The sequence below is a fragment of the Haemaphysalis longicornis genome, unplaced genomic scaffold (genome assembly GCF_048455015.1).
Source record: "Haemaphysalis longicornis isolate Haplotype H1 unplaced genomic scaffold, Haemaphysalis longicornis Haplotype H1 scaffold_3, whole genome shotgun sequence".
NCBI classification, from domain to species: domain Eukaryota; kingdom Metazoa; phylum Arthropoda; class Arachnida; order Ixodida; family Ixodidae; genus Haemaphysalis; species Haemaphysalis longicornis.
Window position 1 is genome coordinate 187,659,216 of NW_027526335.1, and position 18,122 is coordinate 187,677,337.

General features: G+C 49.2%; 1 protein-coding gene across 3 annotated transcripts in view; it reads right to left on the reverse strand.

The window, feature by feature from the left end:
* LOC144175884 (uncharacterized) overlaps positions 1 to 18,122 on the reverse strand; it is a 48,905-nt gene that overhangs the window by 21,029 nt on the left and 9,754 nt on the right. For all 3 annotated transcript variants that reach the window (XM_077704941.1, XM_077704939.1, XM_077704940.1), the window contains exon 5: positions 4,311 to 4,410. In XM_077704941.1, the coding sequence (XP_077561067.1) occupies positions 4,311 to 4,410 (100 nt within the window). The remainder of the gene's footprint in view (positions 1 to 4,310; positions 4,411 to 18,122) is intronic.

The window sequence follows — 18,122 nt, forward strand, 5'->3', positions numbered from 1 at the left end:
CGCATAACGCGTGCGGCGCGCTACCAACTGCGCAATCCCAGAGGCGGATCTCCTCCCGACTTCGGCGGGGGCTTATATTTAAGATGGTCCGCAGACGCGTAAACTAGCGCCACCCATTCACCACCGCAGGAGACGCGACGCATCTTTCGTTATCCCAACGGCTCGCCACGAGGTCGTGGGTTCGATTCTCGCTTCCGATCACGGCAGATTTTTCTCGACTTTGATTTATTTATTCCTGTATCACACACAAAAAAATAGTCACCTAATATGGCCCTGTAAAACACCTTCAGGTAGCCGAAGAGCACTGGAAATAAGGACTGCATCTTTGATGTGTGTTCTTACGGAATGCCTCGTCACATATATTTCTGCTCTGCACAATGCATTAAGAGGATTCCGGCTCCAGCAGTCGGGAAAGGCCAATGGCTTACACAGACATTTGACCACGTTTCACGTTGCGAGCCGCTGGGATAACGAAAGACCCTCTGCTTCTCCCGTAGAGGTCCAGGAGCGGCCCAAGTTACTGGTCTCTGGACCCCCTTAAATATACGCCCCCGCTGAAGTCGAGAGAAAATCCACCGCAGGTATAGCGCAGTCGGTAGCGCACCGCACGCCACGCATTAGGCGAAGTTGTGGTTCGATTCCCGCTTTCCATCACGGCGTATTTTGTCTCAACTTTGATTTCTTTAGTCCTCTATCATACAAAAAGGACAATCACCTCCTTTTGCGTTATAAAGCACCGTCAAGTCGGCGAACAGCACTGGCAATAAGGACTGTATCTTTGATATATATATATATATATATATATATATATATATATATATATATATATATATATATATATATATATATATATGTATATATATATATATATATATATATATATATATTATATTTTATTCAACTGCTGTAGCTTCTTTTACTTTTTGCTGATAATTTGTAGTTTCCAAACATATATAAGCTGTACGACAAATGCCATCACTGTAATCTGACGAAGCCCGGTCCCTCGGCCGCAATGTTATTAAGCCCAGTCATTCCTCACCGTGATCGAACATGACTTTCGTGTATTTTTCAACTGGCGTCCAGGTTCTCTTTGTTTGCATATATATATATATATATATATATATATATATATATATATATATATATATATATATATATATATATATATATATATATATATATATATATATATATATATACATATATATATATATATATATATATATATATATATATATATATATATATATATATATATATATATAACAAGGTAGTGACTGTTGAAGAACCGAGGCGAGGACCGCGGGGCGTGAGTGATTCTTTGTACTGGCGGATGGAACTATACAATGATGGTGATATTAGGTGGCACCTGGCCATGGCCACCTCTTCTTTCTCTAATATTTTTAACATCCTCCCGGGCGCGCGATTAGCACAGGAAGATGCTGAAATGAAGCAGTTTTCAGCGGTCGTTCCGCGTTATTGCCTTTGTCGCACCCAACAGGCGGAAGTTCAAGTTCGTTAAGCAGTCCAGATACCAAGCGATGTCCTGCCCGTTGTAGCCGCCCTGTGCTAGTCCGTACTTTTGCTTCCATCGATGCTTGGTGCGTCGGTGATAGCTGCGCTTTTTGGAGTAGGGCCAGGGCAAGTGGCTTGTCTTGACCCCCGTCTGTACGAGATGACTTGCCAGCGCTCGTGCAGGCGTCTCGTGACATGTGCGCCGGATCGCTTTTCTTTTCTTGGAAGATATCTGGTATCGGTTGGCTCTTGTTGTGCGGGCAGCGATCCTTTTACAAGGGGCTTTTCCTTTTTTCCTCATTTTCACGATCAGTCGGCAATTTTTCACGCACTTCCGTGAAGACGTCTTTCTGGTACTTCTACCTGCTTTTTGTGGGTCCACCTTGATTCGCTTTTTACGTTTTGACACCGGGGTCTTAAGATCGTCACGTTGTGCCTTGGCCAACCCAATCCAGGTGGAAGTTGTGCTACTGTGATGACAACATCTATCAGGTGTCTCCATTGGTGAGCCTAGGTTTTCTTTAGGTTGTCGATATTTATGATGTGCTACTTTGTTAGCCTGTGGTTTTTGTGGGCCTTCATTAGGTCGTTCCTGGCGCGCTGATCTCCCCACCCGGAAAGACTGCACGAACGAGACGACTGGTGAGGTGTCCCCCCTGCGGTGCCCCAACTCTTATGTCTACTTCGGTAAACTTAATCGTTGGGAGCGAAATTGTCTGAGCAGTCAACAGACGTAGCTGCCCCTACATCGTCAGTTGGTGCAATAATTCCTTGTGAGGTGTCCCCACTGCGGTGCCCCAACTCTTATGTCTACTTCGGTAAACTTCATCGTTGGGAGCGAAATTGTCTACCCGCCGCGGTGGCTCAGTGGCTAAGGCGTTGCGCTGCTGAGCACGAGGTCGCGGGTTCGATTCCCGGCCGCGGCGGCCGCTTTTCTGATGGATGCGAAAAGCAAAAACGCCCGTGTGTACGAGATTTCGGCGGACGATAAAGATCCCCACGTGGTCAAAATTAATCCGGAGCCCTCCACTACGGCGCGCCTCATCGTCTGCGTTGCGTCGGCGCGTTAAACCCTACAATCAATCAATCAATCAAAGCGAAATTGTCTGAGCAGTCAACAGACGTAGCTGCCTCTACATCGTCAGTTGGTGCAATAATTCCTTGTGAGAGAGCAGCTTGTTGGGTGACTCTTGGTTCCTGATGAGCTTCTTTCAAAGGCGTCGTCAAATCACTGTTTCTGTTTAGAAGGTGACCGTTCTGCAAAGCCGATTCGTTGATGTTTACGGCACCATCCTCTTCCTCCGGGGCTATTTTTAGTGTCATCGGTAGAGTGCTTTTGTAATTCCGACGACAATCGCTCCATTCTAAATTTGGTCAACAGGATAAGATCGTCGAATTCATAGGCGGCTTTATATTCTTTTTCTAAATCATCCAGTTCGACGAGCTCTGCAATTTCACTATCCAGTTTCTTTAGTATTTCATATTTTTCCATCAGGCTCTTCTTGAGGCAAATTAGCTTACCGATTGATGGCGCCTCGGCGTTCATCCGTGATTTTATATCGTTGATCAGTGTGGTGGCGTCTTTCCGGATTAGGTTTCTTCGTTCAGACAGGGCCTCCATGTCGATGCTCGGCGTCGGTAATATCTGTAGGTCGTCGAGAAGAGTCATGGTAGGCAAGAAACCGAAGCCGTTGATTCCGCTGGTCCCCGCAGGCGTCCGCTCGGTTCCGTTGGTGAGGGCGCCTGGTCGTTAGTTGCTTGGTGAGCCCTCAATTGATCCGTGGGTAGTCACGTCCGCCTGCGGCCCGTGGTCAGCGGTCACCGTTCAGTCCCATCGCAGCCGTGTCACTCGCGTCATCGTTGATGGCGGTCCGCACACTCCGTTCTCCAACTGTGTAGATCTTCCCATCCTGGTCAAGGCACCATTTTGTTGAAGAACCGAGGCGAGGACCGCGGGGCGTGAGTGATTCTTTTTAATGGCGGATGGAACTATACAATGATGGTGATATTAGGTGGCACCTGGCAATGGCCACCTCTTCTTTCTCTAATATTTTTAACAGTGACTAGCGACAGCGATTGTTGCAAACGTTTCAGCAAAGCGACTTGTTTTCATCAGGGCAAATAGTCCCCTGGCTGGGGCGCCTTATATTGGAATAGTACCCACGGAAAGAAAGCCATAGAGAGAGGAGGACTGGAACTGTAGGAGCAGGATTGGTTTGGGACTGTGAGAAGGGATATATTGAGGAGGAAGCAAGGGTGCTTATTTTCGTTCCACGGAAGCAAGGGTGCACGTCAGCGTGCCACGGCACGCGATAGGCGCGCCGTTGTGGAAGGCTTCAAGTTTATTTTGACCAGGCAGCAATCTTTAAAGTGCGCCGAATTCTCGAACACAAGGACAATTTCGCCTATCTCCTCCATCAGACAGCGGCAGTCTTCCCCGGGAATCCAATTCGCGCTCTTGAGCTTAGGAGCACAACGCCATAGCCACTGAGCCAACGCGGCGGGTACTCCTGTGTACACAAAAACCTCTACCTGTCAGGGTCCAAAAGGAGACGTTTAAATTTCTGTAAATGGAGCCGCAAAAATTACCAGGCCACACAATGGTTCCACATCAACTATACGCAATAGCAGAGCTGCCTTTTGCGTACTGGGACGGTAGGCGTGGTTCGAAAAGCGGCACACAGGTCGTAGGAACGCAATGCTTATGTTGATTGTGAGTATTACTACTGGCTCTTCATGCAAAGCTTACGGCAACCAGTTTATTTCACGTAAAAATGATAGGATTGGGTACATACGTGGATTGCTATTTGCAGCTACAATAGCAGCTATGACATTCTTATACGTCTTCACGGCAACATCTGTAGATCCGGCGTCGGCGAGTACTTTAAACACGCACTGAAAAAAACAAGATGCAAGTATCTCAAACACAATATAAAAATACCAATTGTAGGATAAAAGCAAATGAGTGCACTCGAAGTAAAAAGGTTTTAGCTTTTCAGTCTCCAAAAATTATCAACACTAGTTAGTATCACTCGGCTGCAATAGAATGTGAACAACCAGTACCGGTGCCGAAAGACCGTCACATGCAAGGTGTACGTAAACCTTGAATTAGTTTGCGCATTCAATCTACCTTCTTGTTTGCGTTACCGAAAGCCATACTTATTATCTTCATTTCAATACGTTTCATCTGAGGTAAAAAGTAACAGTTCGCTTTTTTGGGAAAGAGGATGGCCTGATCTTCCATTACTCTAATTTAAAAAAATAAAGCAGCAAAATATTTCCACGATCGTAAAATGTACGTATTTCCGCCAGCATGTCTAATTGTCCTGTACCATCCCGCAAAGGTACCTGACAATTGTTAAAATATGCCAATAAGCGCTAATCGTTCCGTCTTGAAATACCTAATTCCAAATGACCCGATATACGCATCTTGAACAAATGAAAATTTATCGTTTGTAATAAAGTTTTCGTTTAAAATCAACCAGGATAATCCTACCTTTCACAGCGGTTACAGCTGCAATATCCTGTTTGTGGGTGTGTCGTCCAAATGCAAAACGTACCTCAACAATTTTTGGGTGATACGTTACTTTTCACGAGACTTGTTTCTTTTTCATGTGGATACATACATAAGAAACTTTATTCGCACCAGTCAAAGGCACAGAGTAAGCTCAGTGCCCCCCCATCAGTCGGCCGGGATCCCTTGGGACACGGCGGCTTCTAAGGCGAGACCGATGACTTTTCGCTGAGTGCTTGAGGTCAGGCTGAGTAGCAGGACCTCCCAGGATGCAGTATTTCTATGAGGTTTGTTGTAAGAGGGACACGTCCACGCCATGTGGACGAGGTCCGCGACGCCTTTACAGTTCTTGCATCTAGAGTCGTATACTTTGGGGTGCCATTTGCTGTATAATAAAGGGTTTGCGAAGACCCCGGTTTGTAATTTCCTCCAGTAGACCTCTTCTTTCCTGCTAAGCTGTGGATTAGCCGGGGGAAGTACCTTACGCGCTAGTCTATAATGTTGGGTAATTTCGTGAAAATTTCCCAGTTCCTCTACCCTCGGGGATGGTTGTACAAACGGGTCTAGGGCATCCTCGGCGATCGTCCGGAAAGTAAGACCTCGGGCGGCCGCATGCGCCTTTTCGTTCCCGATGAGACCCCGATGAGCTGGAGCCCAAATAAGCGTTACCTGTTCCGCTGTCACTTCCGCATTTGCGAGAATTTTCCAGGCAGCGTTGGAAATCCTGCCTCGGTCGTAATTTCTAATGGCTGACTTAGAGTCGCTAACTATCACCCTCGTTCCTGGCTTAGTAAGCGCCAGCGCGATGGCAGCCTCCTCAGCATCTTGCGTGTCGCAACTAAGTATTGTGCAGCACGAGTGCGGGACGCCGTCTTCCGTTACTGCCACTGCCGTGTAAGCTTTCTTTCCTATGTGTTCTGCGGCGTCGGTGTATAGGACGTCCGGCCTGCCTCCGTATCTGATTTGCAGGGTGATGGCTCTGCTCCTACGTCTGCCCTCGTGATATGCCGGATTCATGTTCCTGGGCAGGGGCGATATTGTTAGCTTTTCTCTAACATTCTTAGGGAGGTCCTTCATGTCCTTAGCAATTTCTCTGGATTTGTAACCCAGTCGTTCTAGTATTTTCCGACCTGTTCTGCTGCCTAGCAGTCGTTGTTGCTGTGACGCCTTGGTCGCCTCGATGAGCTCGTCTATGGTGTTCGAGACGCCTAGGCTGAGTATCTTGGCCGTCGAGGTGTTCGGGGGAAGACCCAATGCACTTTTGATACCTTTTCTTATGATGATGTCTAACTTACTTTTCTCTGCCTTGGTGAGTTTCAGGAACGGGGCAACAAACAGAATGCGGCTAACGCCAAAGGTCTGAAACAGCCTGAGGAGGTTTGCTTCCTTCATCCCACCGTGTTTGTTAGATATGCGTTTTAACATTCTACAGATTTGCTCTATACTGTTTTCTAGTTTCCTAATTGTCTCTGTGTTTTTGCCATTTGCCTGGACGTAAAGTCCGAGTACCCTGATGCGTTCTACCGCGGGTATCGGTCTTCCGCCGGCTCTCAGCATTATGTCATAATCGTTTCGAGAGGCCTTCCTAAAATTGTTTGGAACAATGAACAGTGCCTCCGATTTTTCCGCAGAGCATTTTAGCCCTATTGGCTCTAGATATTTTTCGACCTCGCATATGGCCTTTTGGAGGACTTCCTCAATGTGCCCATCGCTGCCATGGTTGACCCATAACGTGAGGTCGTCCGCGTATATGGTGTAATGTAGGTCCTCTATCTTATTTAGTCTCTCGGGGAGCCCTATCATGGCGATGTTGAAAAGGGTAGGGGATAAGACCGATCCCTGCGGCGTTCCCCGATTTCCGAGTTGTATGTTTTCGAGGGATGCTCCCCCTAGCTTTATGGTCGCTGTCCGGTTAGAGAGAAAATCCCTCACGTAGTTATATGTTTTTACACCTACGTTTAGTGAGCTCAGGTTGTTCAGGATTGCGGTATGCTTTACATTATCGAAAGCCTTAGTGACGTCTAGGCCAACGATAACTCTGGTGTCTTGGGTAACTTTCTCTATGATTTCCTCTTTAATCTGTAGCATCACGTCGCAGACGGAAAGTTTGGCCCTGAAGCCGATCATGGTGTCTGGATAGAGCTCTTTGTCCTCAAGGTACCTGCTGAGTCTATTTTGGATGACGTGTTCCATCAGTTTTCCTACACATGACGTGATGGAGATTGGCCTGAGGTTTTCGAGTCCGAGCTTCTTTGCTGGTTTTGGAATGAGGGCTAAATTAGCCTCTTTCCATTGCGGAAGTATCTCTCCTCTATCCCAACATCTCTGCATATAATTAGTTAAGTTGCAGATGGACTCGTCATTTAGGTTTCTTAGCGTTTTGTTACTGACTCGGTCCGGGCCCGCAGCCGTTTTGGTCCTGAGACGGTTAATTTCGGCTCTAACCTCCGCTACCGTTAGGGGGGCATCCAGGGCCTCATTCGCGGAACCTGTGTAGTCGGGCAGAGTTTCGCGAGTGGGTGGACTTAGGTAGCGATTGCGGACCTCGTCTAGTAGCTCTTTCGAGGAGCCGTCGAATTTGTAAACGAGTCTCTGAAGTTGCTGTTGCGCTTCTGATCTAGTCTTATCCGGGTCAAGCAGGTGCCGGAGTAATTTCCACGTTTTCGCGCTGCTGAGTTCTCTGTTCATTTGGTCGCATATATTTCCCCAATTTTGTTTGGTCAGCTCTAGCGAGTATTCCTCGATCTGTTTGTTTAGGATGGCTATCCTCTTACGGAGGTTCCTATCCCACCTTTTGTTTCGGATTTTCTCCTCTATGTCTCTCTTTTTCCTCCAGAGGCCGATGAGGTGGCTGTCGATTATCTCAAGCACCTCATCCACCTCCAGCTCGTCTGTGGCCGTTTGGGTGGCATCGATTATCTTCCTACTCCATGCCCCAATATCTTCTATCGGTTCGTTATCTGTACCTATATTCCTGAAGGCGTCCCAGTTAGTTACTCTGTGCTTGCGCTTCTTCGGAACTGGGGGTCCGTTGCTAACCACGATCTCTATGATCTTGTGATCACTGCCTAGGTCTTCCCCGGTATTACACCACGTGGCCTCGATACCGCCGTGCGTGAGGGTCAGATCTGGCGTCGTGTCTGCTGACACGCTGTTTCCCTGCCTCGTCGGATGCATGGGGTCTGTAATCAGCACCAGGTTGTGATGTTGAACTTTCTCCCATAAGGCCCTACCTTTAGCTAGAGTGTGTTTGTAACCCCAGGCTGGGTGTGGAGCATTGAAGTCCCCCACTACCAGCAGAGGGTCGCCCTGGGCTAGGCTTTTTACTTTGAGAAACAGGTCCCCGAAATCACATTTTCTTTGCTTGGGTGAACTGTAGATATTTAATACGTATAGATTCCTTTGCGCACGTTTGCGCGGTATGAGCTCCACCAGCGAGTGGTCGATTTCGGTGTTTCCCGTCTCATGCTGCATTGCCGTTACATTTCTCTTGACAAACGTGACTACCTGAGTATCGTTTCCAATGCCCGGGTAGGATTTATATCCCGCCAATTTTGAATTTTTCCCGCATTCCTGAACTGCAATAACCTCCGGGCGATCGCTTCCATCGAGAAATGCCTGTAAGACCGCACGTTTGTTGATGAAGCCCCTACAATTCCATTGCCAGATCGTGTTATTGCTGCATTTTGGTGTCATCCTGAGGTCGTGTCGTTTGCTTTGACTGAGCTTCCCCGTATAGCCATTGAATTTGTTTGTCCCTGAATTGGATTTCACCTTTCATCTGTTCCATAGCGCTACCCAGCGATTTTACTTGTTCAAGTATCGACTCTAGCATGCCCTTTATCGAGTTGCATTCCGCTTCTAGGTTCGTTATCCTATTCTCGTATTTGACGCCCTCTTCATTCTGCCTGGATTTAACTTTCTTGAAGGGAGGAGGACTGACTGCCAGAGCCGGTGTAGCCTCCTGCTCTGTTTTTTTAATCAAATCTGACTTAAGTTCGTCTAACTGCTTCTTTAGTTCAGCATTTTGTTCCATCAGGATCCTATTCTGCTCCTTAAGGGCATTTAAGATTTCCGCATTAGCATCCTGGGCGGCCCTACCCACCCAACCTACCTTTGGTGCGATTGTTGCCGGATATCCCGAGGTTGCACGAACACTGCCACTGTCACGTGAGTCCTTGGTGTTTGATGTTTCAGTCCTCAACGGTGGCAGGCGAGGGAAGGATTCCGATCGGTTCCTCGACCTGCTGCGTTGCCTGGACTTGCTCCTCGAGCGGTCCTGGTTTTGGTCCTTTCTGCTTGCGCGTGGCGAGCTGCGGGTGCCGAGTTTCTTCTTTTTCTCCTCTTCTTCTTGCTTCCGCGCTTCCGCTTCGAGCTTGCGCTCCCACTGTCTTTTCTTGACGATATAGGGAGTTCGGAAAAGGGCTTTGCACCTCTTGTCCCCCGTCATGTGCTCTTTGCCACACAACTTGCATTTAGGTTCGCATCGATGTTCGTTCGTCGGCGATGGTTCACCGCATCCTTTGCACGTCTCCGTAGGGTTGTTGCAGACGTCCGACCGGTGGCCGATGTCGCCGCACTTGAAGCACACCTCGTACCTTTTTCTGTAGAGGTAGCATTTCATGGGCGCCCCGAAGCAGAGCATCCACCTGGGGACTTGGGGGCCGGCGAAGGTGATGATCACCGAGGCGGAGTTTCCCATTCTTCGCACCCCAATGATAGGGGGGTTTGCGGGGTGGGAAAAGGCAGTCTCCAGCTCTTCTTCGGCCAGCCTTGGGTCTAGTCCATGTACCACTCCTCTGCCGCAGTTGTCGGGTGCAGCCATGTAGGTCAGAACTTCAAACTCCTTGCCTTCGACTTGCAGCCGTCTCAACGCAAGCATTTTGACGGCGTCTTCTTCTTTAGGTGTGCTGTAGGTTATCGTCCCCTGCTTGTCGTTCATCACGACCCGGTCTTCTTCTTGTCCTTTTTTCCTTTCTATGGCGGCTGAGAGTCTCAGTAGCCCCCCGATAACGGGTAGCGAAAGCTTGGTGAGTGCGAGCCCTTCCTTGGGTCGTATAATCACTTTGTAATCCGCGTGCGGTAGCCTCGGAAGGTTCGACGCGATCGATTTTTCTGCCAGCTGCTTGCCGGTTAGCTTCATCTTATGTTCTTGTTTTGCGGTCACGTTTGTGAAAAACACTTTCGCATTTCGCTCCATTCCGACCGCAGCTGTTACGGCCGCGCCCGAAACACCAGCTTGACTTTCTCGCTGCCCCTGTTGTTGGAGCTCCTTGACTTTCTTGGTCACTTTCGTTACCCAATTCGACTTTTTCAGCTCCGCCGGATCGATGTCCATGCCGTTGACTATCACTTCCATCACCATGATGGCGACCGCGAGCTGCCGCCGAGGCTGGCGGCTGCCGCCCGGGCTGCTGGGCTGCCAGGCCTAACGTAGGCTTAGCTAGGCGTTCGGCGTGGTCGACCGCGGAAGATGGAATAAAGTCTTAAAAAGTTCACTCACGGGCTTGATTTGGTATCCACAGGATCCTCGTCACTTCCGGAGTGAACTCACACCAGTTTCAGGCCAAAATTTGCTTAGTTCCGCTAGAGAAATTTATCATTTTACGGAGTCGACGTGACACACGCCGCGCCCGCTGGCCCCCTTTCATGTGGAAACTCTTGGTCTGGTGAAGCTCTTAGTTGCACAGAGAAGTCATGCAAAATTCCCTGAGTCTACTGGGCATCTGTTTTCTAAAAACATGTTGCCGCGAAACATGCATCGGGTTTGTTTATTTATGTTTGGTTTTACCCCCAGGCTGCATCGGGCTGTTTCTTCTGCGCGGTTATTGAAGCGCGTCTTACATTATTTCTTTCTTCTGGCGCAGGCGTTATGCCATTTTGATAGGGAGAATGTTTCGCCCAAGCGTCACTAGCCTAGAATACACTTCGTTGATCTAAAGTGTTCTCGCTGTAAGTCGAAAGTTAGAGAAACACGCGCGGCGAAAGATAAATGCCCGCAGAGAAGACACCGCGGCATTCGATTCACCTACACTCGCCAGCGCACGTAACTTTGTTGACTAATGCTTGGCCGCCTGTATATTATTTGCGGTGTTAGGGGAGCACAGTTGGCTCCAATAAACTTGTTTTTCTTTCAAAATAGCTACGTCGTCTTTGGCAACGGGACATCTGCTGGGAGTGCTGGGTACATGTACCTTAATCCCTCTGCAAATCATCAATCAAGCCTCACTCGTACCAGCCATCCAAAGCAAAGCCTCCAACCCGGGGTCCATCTACTACTGGGGAAAGTGAAGAAGGAACAAGTCGCCACCAGCACCATGGTAAACAAAACAAGTCGTCCCCTCGTTCTACAGCAACCTCAGGAGGCCTCATCATTCTCAAGATTCCGAGGTGAAAACCCAGAAGATTGGTTGAGCAGCTGGAGCGCGTCTGAATGTTCAGCCGGTGGGGTGACGAAGAAACCCTGAGGAGGGCAACGGTTTTTCTACCTCGAATACTTGGCTGGAGTCCGGTTTGAAAATCACGAGAGTCCGCTATCTTGAAAACGTATGTTTTGAAAACGTTCACAACTGTTCACAACTTTCACAACAGTTGCGAAAGTTGTGAAGAGTGTCAAAACGTTCAAAACTGTCGTGCGTAGAGAACGGACTGAGCTGTTGTTGCAGACGTGAATCCGACGCACCAACGAATGTATTGTAGTGTTCGTTGAAGAAAGGAAGATACTGTTCCGACGAGCTAACACCAAAATGGAGAAGAGAATAAGCTGCCATTTCTGGTGTGGGGCGTAAACAAAAGCTTTCCACAGGACTCCTTCGCAACCCCCAGAAAACCGTCGCTGAGATAGCAACTAAGACTTCTATGATCCAGAATCCCTCAACATGCGCTCGAAGCAGTACGACCGACTACTCAACGCGCTTTTGGCGAATCCCGTCAATGCACCTGGATTCGTAACCGAAGGCTTACGGCAGACGATCCGTGCCGTCACTCGCGAAGAGCTGCGGAAACGTTTCCCAACAATGCCGCGACCCCCTAGTCGCCCTCCTGACTGACGTGATCCGAGAAGTTCAACATGCGGTGTGAACTCTTACGCCTTAAGAAGCAGACCGAAATGCACAAGAAATGGCCTACGCCAAAGCTGTTCCTCAACCCCGCCCAGCTCCAACTCGTCGTCAGGAGGCCCAGTTGTACCGCCGTCCACTGTCACCCACCCGGCATCCGGCCGCCCAAAACTAAACTCTGAGGAAGACGGACCTATGGCGGACCCCCGATAATCGTCCAGTGTGATACCACAGTGGAAAGGCCGACCACATCTACGATCTCTGCCCCTACAAGCGGCTCTATTTGCGTAGTTTATCCATCGAGACACCTCGCCGTCTCCATCACCAACAAACACGCGAGATCGACGAGTATTTATCTCAAACCAGCCGTGGCCCAACGTGTTTCAACCATTTGCCGTCCCCCTACCCGTACCAGTCGCGGAGGCGCTGCAAAAATGCTGACTTCGCACATGAAAAGTCCATTAACCCACACAGGCGAAAATAGAAGCAGCAATTTCTGTAGGTGAAGTTTGACCATGGCGGAAGAACGAAAACCTTCTAATGACACAACGGTTCACTCAATACCGTAATTCTCAAGATGCCCTGAGCCCGACACCCCGATCTTTTCTTGACGTGAATCTTGAACATGACGACGGCATATGGCGCGACGTGTTCCCGATATGGCCGATTCTGCCGCTGAGAAGGCAACGACAACGACGACGCGTAGTCCCGACCATGAACACGCACAAGCCGAGACACGACGCCCCACCGCACACAAAACTCGAAGAAGTTGGCGTGCGATATCCAGTTATGCATCGACGGCATTGATGTAGTCGCCCTCATAGACACGTAAGCCAACTGCTTAGTAATGAGCGGTTCATTTGCGTCGAAGGTGAAGAAATTTATGGCCACTTGGGACGGTCCGCACATGCGCACAGCAGGTGGCCATCTTGTAACGCCAAGTGGAACGTGCACATCGCGCGTCACTATAGACGGCACAACGTATACTCCTGTTTTTGCTTTGACAACAGTGCAATATTGAATTGTAGACAAAGTCGATCTTAATTATCCGATGACTCCATGGCGCCAGAATCCAATTCCGAACACCATGCAGCTGTCAGGATCGCCGATGTCATGTCGCCCTGCCATCCTGCGCCAGCTTGATAATCACCGTCTACTGTGAATTCGTTCGTGACGTCGTCGCTATCATAGAGAGTGACTAAATGTTGCTTCCAGACCGTGGTGTCACTGCCACAAGAGGCAAGGCACACTGTTCACAAAGCAAATCCTACGTTTTGGTGCCGAAATTTAACGAGGAGTACCATCATTTCAGCAAAGGTGCTGCAATTGCGCTACTCAAAGAAACGCACGATGCAAGTGACGTGATCACGGTCGCCGAGTGTGAACGCGCACCTGAAGGCGCCTTCGATCCTCCGCATACACTCGACATGAGCCCGGTACTACCGCGAAAAAAGAACGGAACAAATAATTGGCTTTGCTGTATCGCTACAGCGAGTGTTTATCGTCGAACTCAAATTTACGTCACACACGACTAGCGAAGCACCCAATTATAACCGAAGATGAAGCCCGACTTACACGGCAGTCCCCGTACCACGTGTGTTCATACCAGAGGAAAGCCATACGGACGCAATTTGATGCCATGATTTATGCCGTCATCATAAAACCTACAACAAGTCACTGGGCTACTTCCTTTCTGCTCATGAGAAAAACTTACGATTCTCCATAAACTATCGAAGACAAAACAAATTCACACAAAAGACGTGTGCATTCTTTCCCGAATTGACGACGCCATCGGCCACCTTTGCCACGCCAAGTACTTCTCATCGATGGTATTGAAAACGAGGTTCTGGCCAATGAAAGAGGTTGTAAGAGACCGTACGAAAACTCCCTTCATAATGGCAGACGGACTGTAGAAGTTTTAGCTGATGCCGTTTGGGCTGAGCACGGCACCACCAACATTCCAACGAGTAATGGACGCTATGCTGCTCGGTCTGAAGTGGCAGACCTGCCTTGTCTACCTAGACGACCCGTTCGTATTTCCCCGGAGCTTCGACGAACACCTCGAATGGTTGGAGTGAGCACTCGAAGCGTCTGATTATCAGGTTTCACACTGAAGCCTGAAAAGCTGCGCTTCTCGTACGAAGAACTCAAGTTTTTGGGTCGCCTCATCAACACCGTGGGTGTTCTTCGTGACCTAGCAAAAACTCATTTCATTGGAAACTTCCCAAGACTGACAGATAAGAAAGGCGTGCGTTCATTTCTCGGACTGTCGCGTACTAACAGCGCTTCATCGCGAACTTCACGCGCATTGAAGAGCCACTCACGCGGTTGACAAACGACAGAGCCCCTTCCAGCTGGTAAAACGCCCAAGAGGAAGAATTCTGCGAGCTGCAACAATGTCTGGAAAGCCCGCCAACCCTCGCACATTTCGACGAAAACGGCGAAACGTAAATGCAAATGGTCGCCAGTGATATAAGTTTGGGTGCCGTACGCCTCCTAAAGAAAAGTGACTGCAAAAACGTAATTATGCCAACCGTGGTCTGTCGGAGGAAAAGAAAAACTACTTAGCCCCTGAGAAAGGGTGGCTCACTATCATTTGGGCCATCCCAAAATTTCGACCATACGTGTATGCTAGACAATTCAAGGTTTTCACAGACCACAATGCTCTGGGTTGGCTCGCCAATTTGCAGAACACCTGTGGCAGTCTCGGGCTAGTGAAGCTTCCGCCTGTTAGAGGTCGACCTTACAATAGCCGATAAATTCGGCAGAAAACGTCCCGACGACGACTGCCTGTCATGCACCCCGTCGACCCGCCACCACAAAACTACGATGTGACTGAGTCGTGACCGAGAGCGACCTAGGAGCCCAGAAGCGTGCCTTAACCCGAGTTGTGCGTCATGATGGAATACCTCGAAAGACGCAACGTCGTCGTACCTAAGGCCTTCAAACGCACCTAACCCGCAGTTAGGCTCAAAAACTACGTCCTCTTCAACAAGCATTTCAATCCCGGAACGAAGAGGAATCCCCTCTTCGTTTCGTCATGCCCGCAAACACCTTTGGGACGAAATTTTGTAATTTTCGTTTCCCGGATATCTCGTCGCAGAACGCACTCCTCGAAAATTAGGGCTAAGTAATACTCCCGACGCGTTAAAACGAATGTGTTCCACTACATCCGTAGCTGCTTTGACTGTGAGCGACGAAAAACGCCGTCCGTCGAAGAGACCCGCCGGACTTCTGCATCCCATCTAGGCCGTTCTAACTGATTGGAATGCCCCTTCTGGAACCGTTCCTTACGTCACGATCCGAGAACAAGTGGGTTCTCGTAGCGACAGATTACACGACGCGCTACGCAGGTACCGCTGTTCGTCCGAGGGGGACTGCACAAGAAGTCGCGAAAACCTTCCTAAACAAGGGTGTGCTTCGACATTGATCCTATGAACTCCTAATCACGGACCGCAGTACAGTCTTTCCCGCGGAGCTAATGCAGGGAATCTTACGCTGCAGCAACACGGATCACCGAAGAATGGCGGGATACCACGCCTAAACCACTGGACTAATAGAACGTTTAAACAAGACGATTGAGGATAGGCTGTTTATCTACGTTGACGTGAATATCATTTGGGATGAAGTCATTCCGTATATTACCTTTGCGTAAAACACGGATATCCTGGAAGCAATGCAGGTGACACCCTTCCACCTTGTCTACGGAAGATGGCTGACTACGATGCTTCACGCCATGCTTCCGAACTTAGAAGACGACGACCTCTGCGCCCACATCCAAGGACACCTTCAGCGTGCGGAAAAGGCCCGCCAGCTCGCTCGAGTTTGTACAACTGAACAGCAGCTGGTGGATGCCAGACGCTACAAGCTCCGATTCTGAGACGCCGAGTACGACCAAGGGGACCGGGTGTGCGTTTTCGACTCCCATCTAATGACGCAGACTCAGTGAGAAGTATGCGGCGGTATTTCGGACTATACCGGAATCCACGCAGTATTTGCCAACTTACCTACGAGGTTATCCCTGATGATGATTCCGGTACATCTAGAAGATGCACGTGGCCTAAAGTCTTCAAAGTAGTTCACCTAAAACCTTACTACGCAAGATCACGTACTTTTTGTTTGTTTGTTCGGACTGGGATTATATATTAGCATCGAATCGATGCCCCCTTAGAGGGCGAGTAATGCCGCGAAACATCAATTGGGTTTGTTTATTTATGTGTGGTTTTTACTGCCCGGCTGCGCCGCCCTCTGTTATCTGTGCCCCAGTTGAAGCCCGTGTTCCATTCTTTCGGTCTTATTCGTACCGGTCATCTCTTTTTGATAGGGAAAACGTTTCGCCCTAGGGTCACTAGACCAGAACAGACTTGTCTGTTCCACAGTGTACTTGATATACACTTGCGAAATTTTAAATGCATAGCATTTTAGTAACTCACAATGTCACGCGGCGTTGGCGTGCGCTGTCGTAGTCCGCATGCGCGCCTTGTCGTAGTCCGCATGCACGCCCTGTCGTAGTCCGCAGCCAGGAAGAAATAACAGTTTCCGGCGCCCGGTTTCGAACCCATGACGCCGCGGGCGGAACGCAAGGTGCCCGGCGCACAACCGACCGAGCCACGAAACCGACACAGATTTCGATGCACCGAACGCGCCTTATATCCTTCACTCATTTCTCGTTTGTTTCGAAAGCGCAACAAGTTGTCCCGCGCTTCCAAAAGATGGCGACACGGGTCCCGCGATCAAGAGATACGACTTGCCGGCGCACCCCCTCGGAAATGCTGTGCATTTGATCGTGCCCCTCGCGAGGGGGATGTCTTTTTCTTCTACAAATAGGTTGATCACCCACTTTTACTAACTGTACTTCAGCAGCGCATAAGTTTCCATTTGCCTTTTTTGCTTGTATGTACGGGCGAAGTCAATACGAAGCCTCCATGGGGATTTCTCGAAGAGGTCGTGGAGTCATTTAACTTTCTTACCGCGCGGTTTTCCTTTCAATATCTATTCAGCATGTCAAGAAAAACTACGACGAACACCCTTTTTTGTTGTGTTTGTTTTGCTACGAAAGTTTTCAAAAGCAGGAGCAGCTTTTCTTTAGTAGTGGGCTTCACACAAGTGGGCGCTTAGGGCGGCAGCATCGGCAGCGGAGGTGACGGCGCGGAAGACGAAAACGATAAGTTTTTTATTTTTTTGTTGGGGCTTTGCCTTCAGCCGTAAAGTTCATCAGTGACGTAGCAAGAGAGCACTGTAGGGATGTCTTGTTCACCCACTATGTGTCTACTGTAGGCCTTCACGGTAGACCACACGCCTTGAGAATCAGAGTTTTTTTGCCTTCTGGATGATAAGCCTAGTCGCCTCTGGTATTACCCTTGGAACTTCTTTAGCAGTCACGGCGGGTGGCAGCAAAGTAAGCAAGGGGCACTGCTCCTGACATGAGGTGCATTTGACATACCCGTGGCGGATGTTGTCTTTCCAACTGTCACGGTCATTGCAGCTTCCGTGTGGCATTGTGGATGTGCCTGGGACATTATACGCCGCCCGAATGTTCGAGTTGAATTCAGTGACTACGGCATCATGAATTTCCTTCCGCTTGCTCTTCACGTAGGAAGCCCTGAGGCGCTTCCACACAGCAATCGGTTCCTTTAGGGGTGAGATCACCAAGGTCCTGCCGACAAAGTCATTTAGGTTTGCGACAACAACTTCTCCAGGCTGAAAGTTGTAAAGTGCGAGATGAAATTCCTCTGGCGTGCTTCGGGTACCCTCTATAAAACGGCGAAAACAGTTCTGACAAAGAATGTTTTCTTCATGCCCCGTAGCGGATGTGTCCGTGGGAGCAGTTTCTTGACGGCGGCGACACCAATTTTTTTACCAATATCGCCAGAGCGTCGACCGTTCGGCCGATGAGCGCCTCGTGATGGAGTGATACGGCAAACTCCGCGAGAGTAGCCGCATGCGCACTAGGCAAAGGCTGCTGCTGCCATCGTCTGCTAGGCTGTTCCAAGAGCAGACGGCCATCCCCAATTTTTGTTGTTCGCTTATCACAC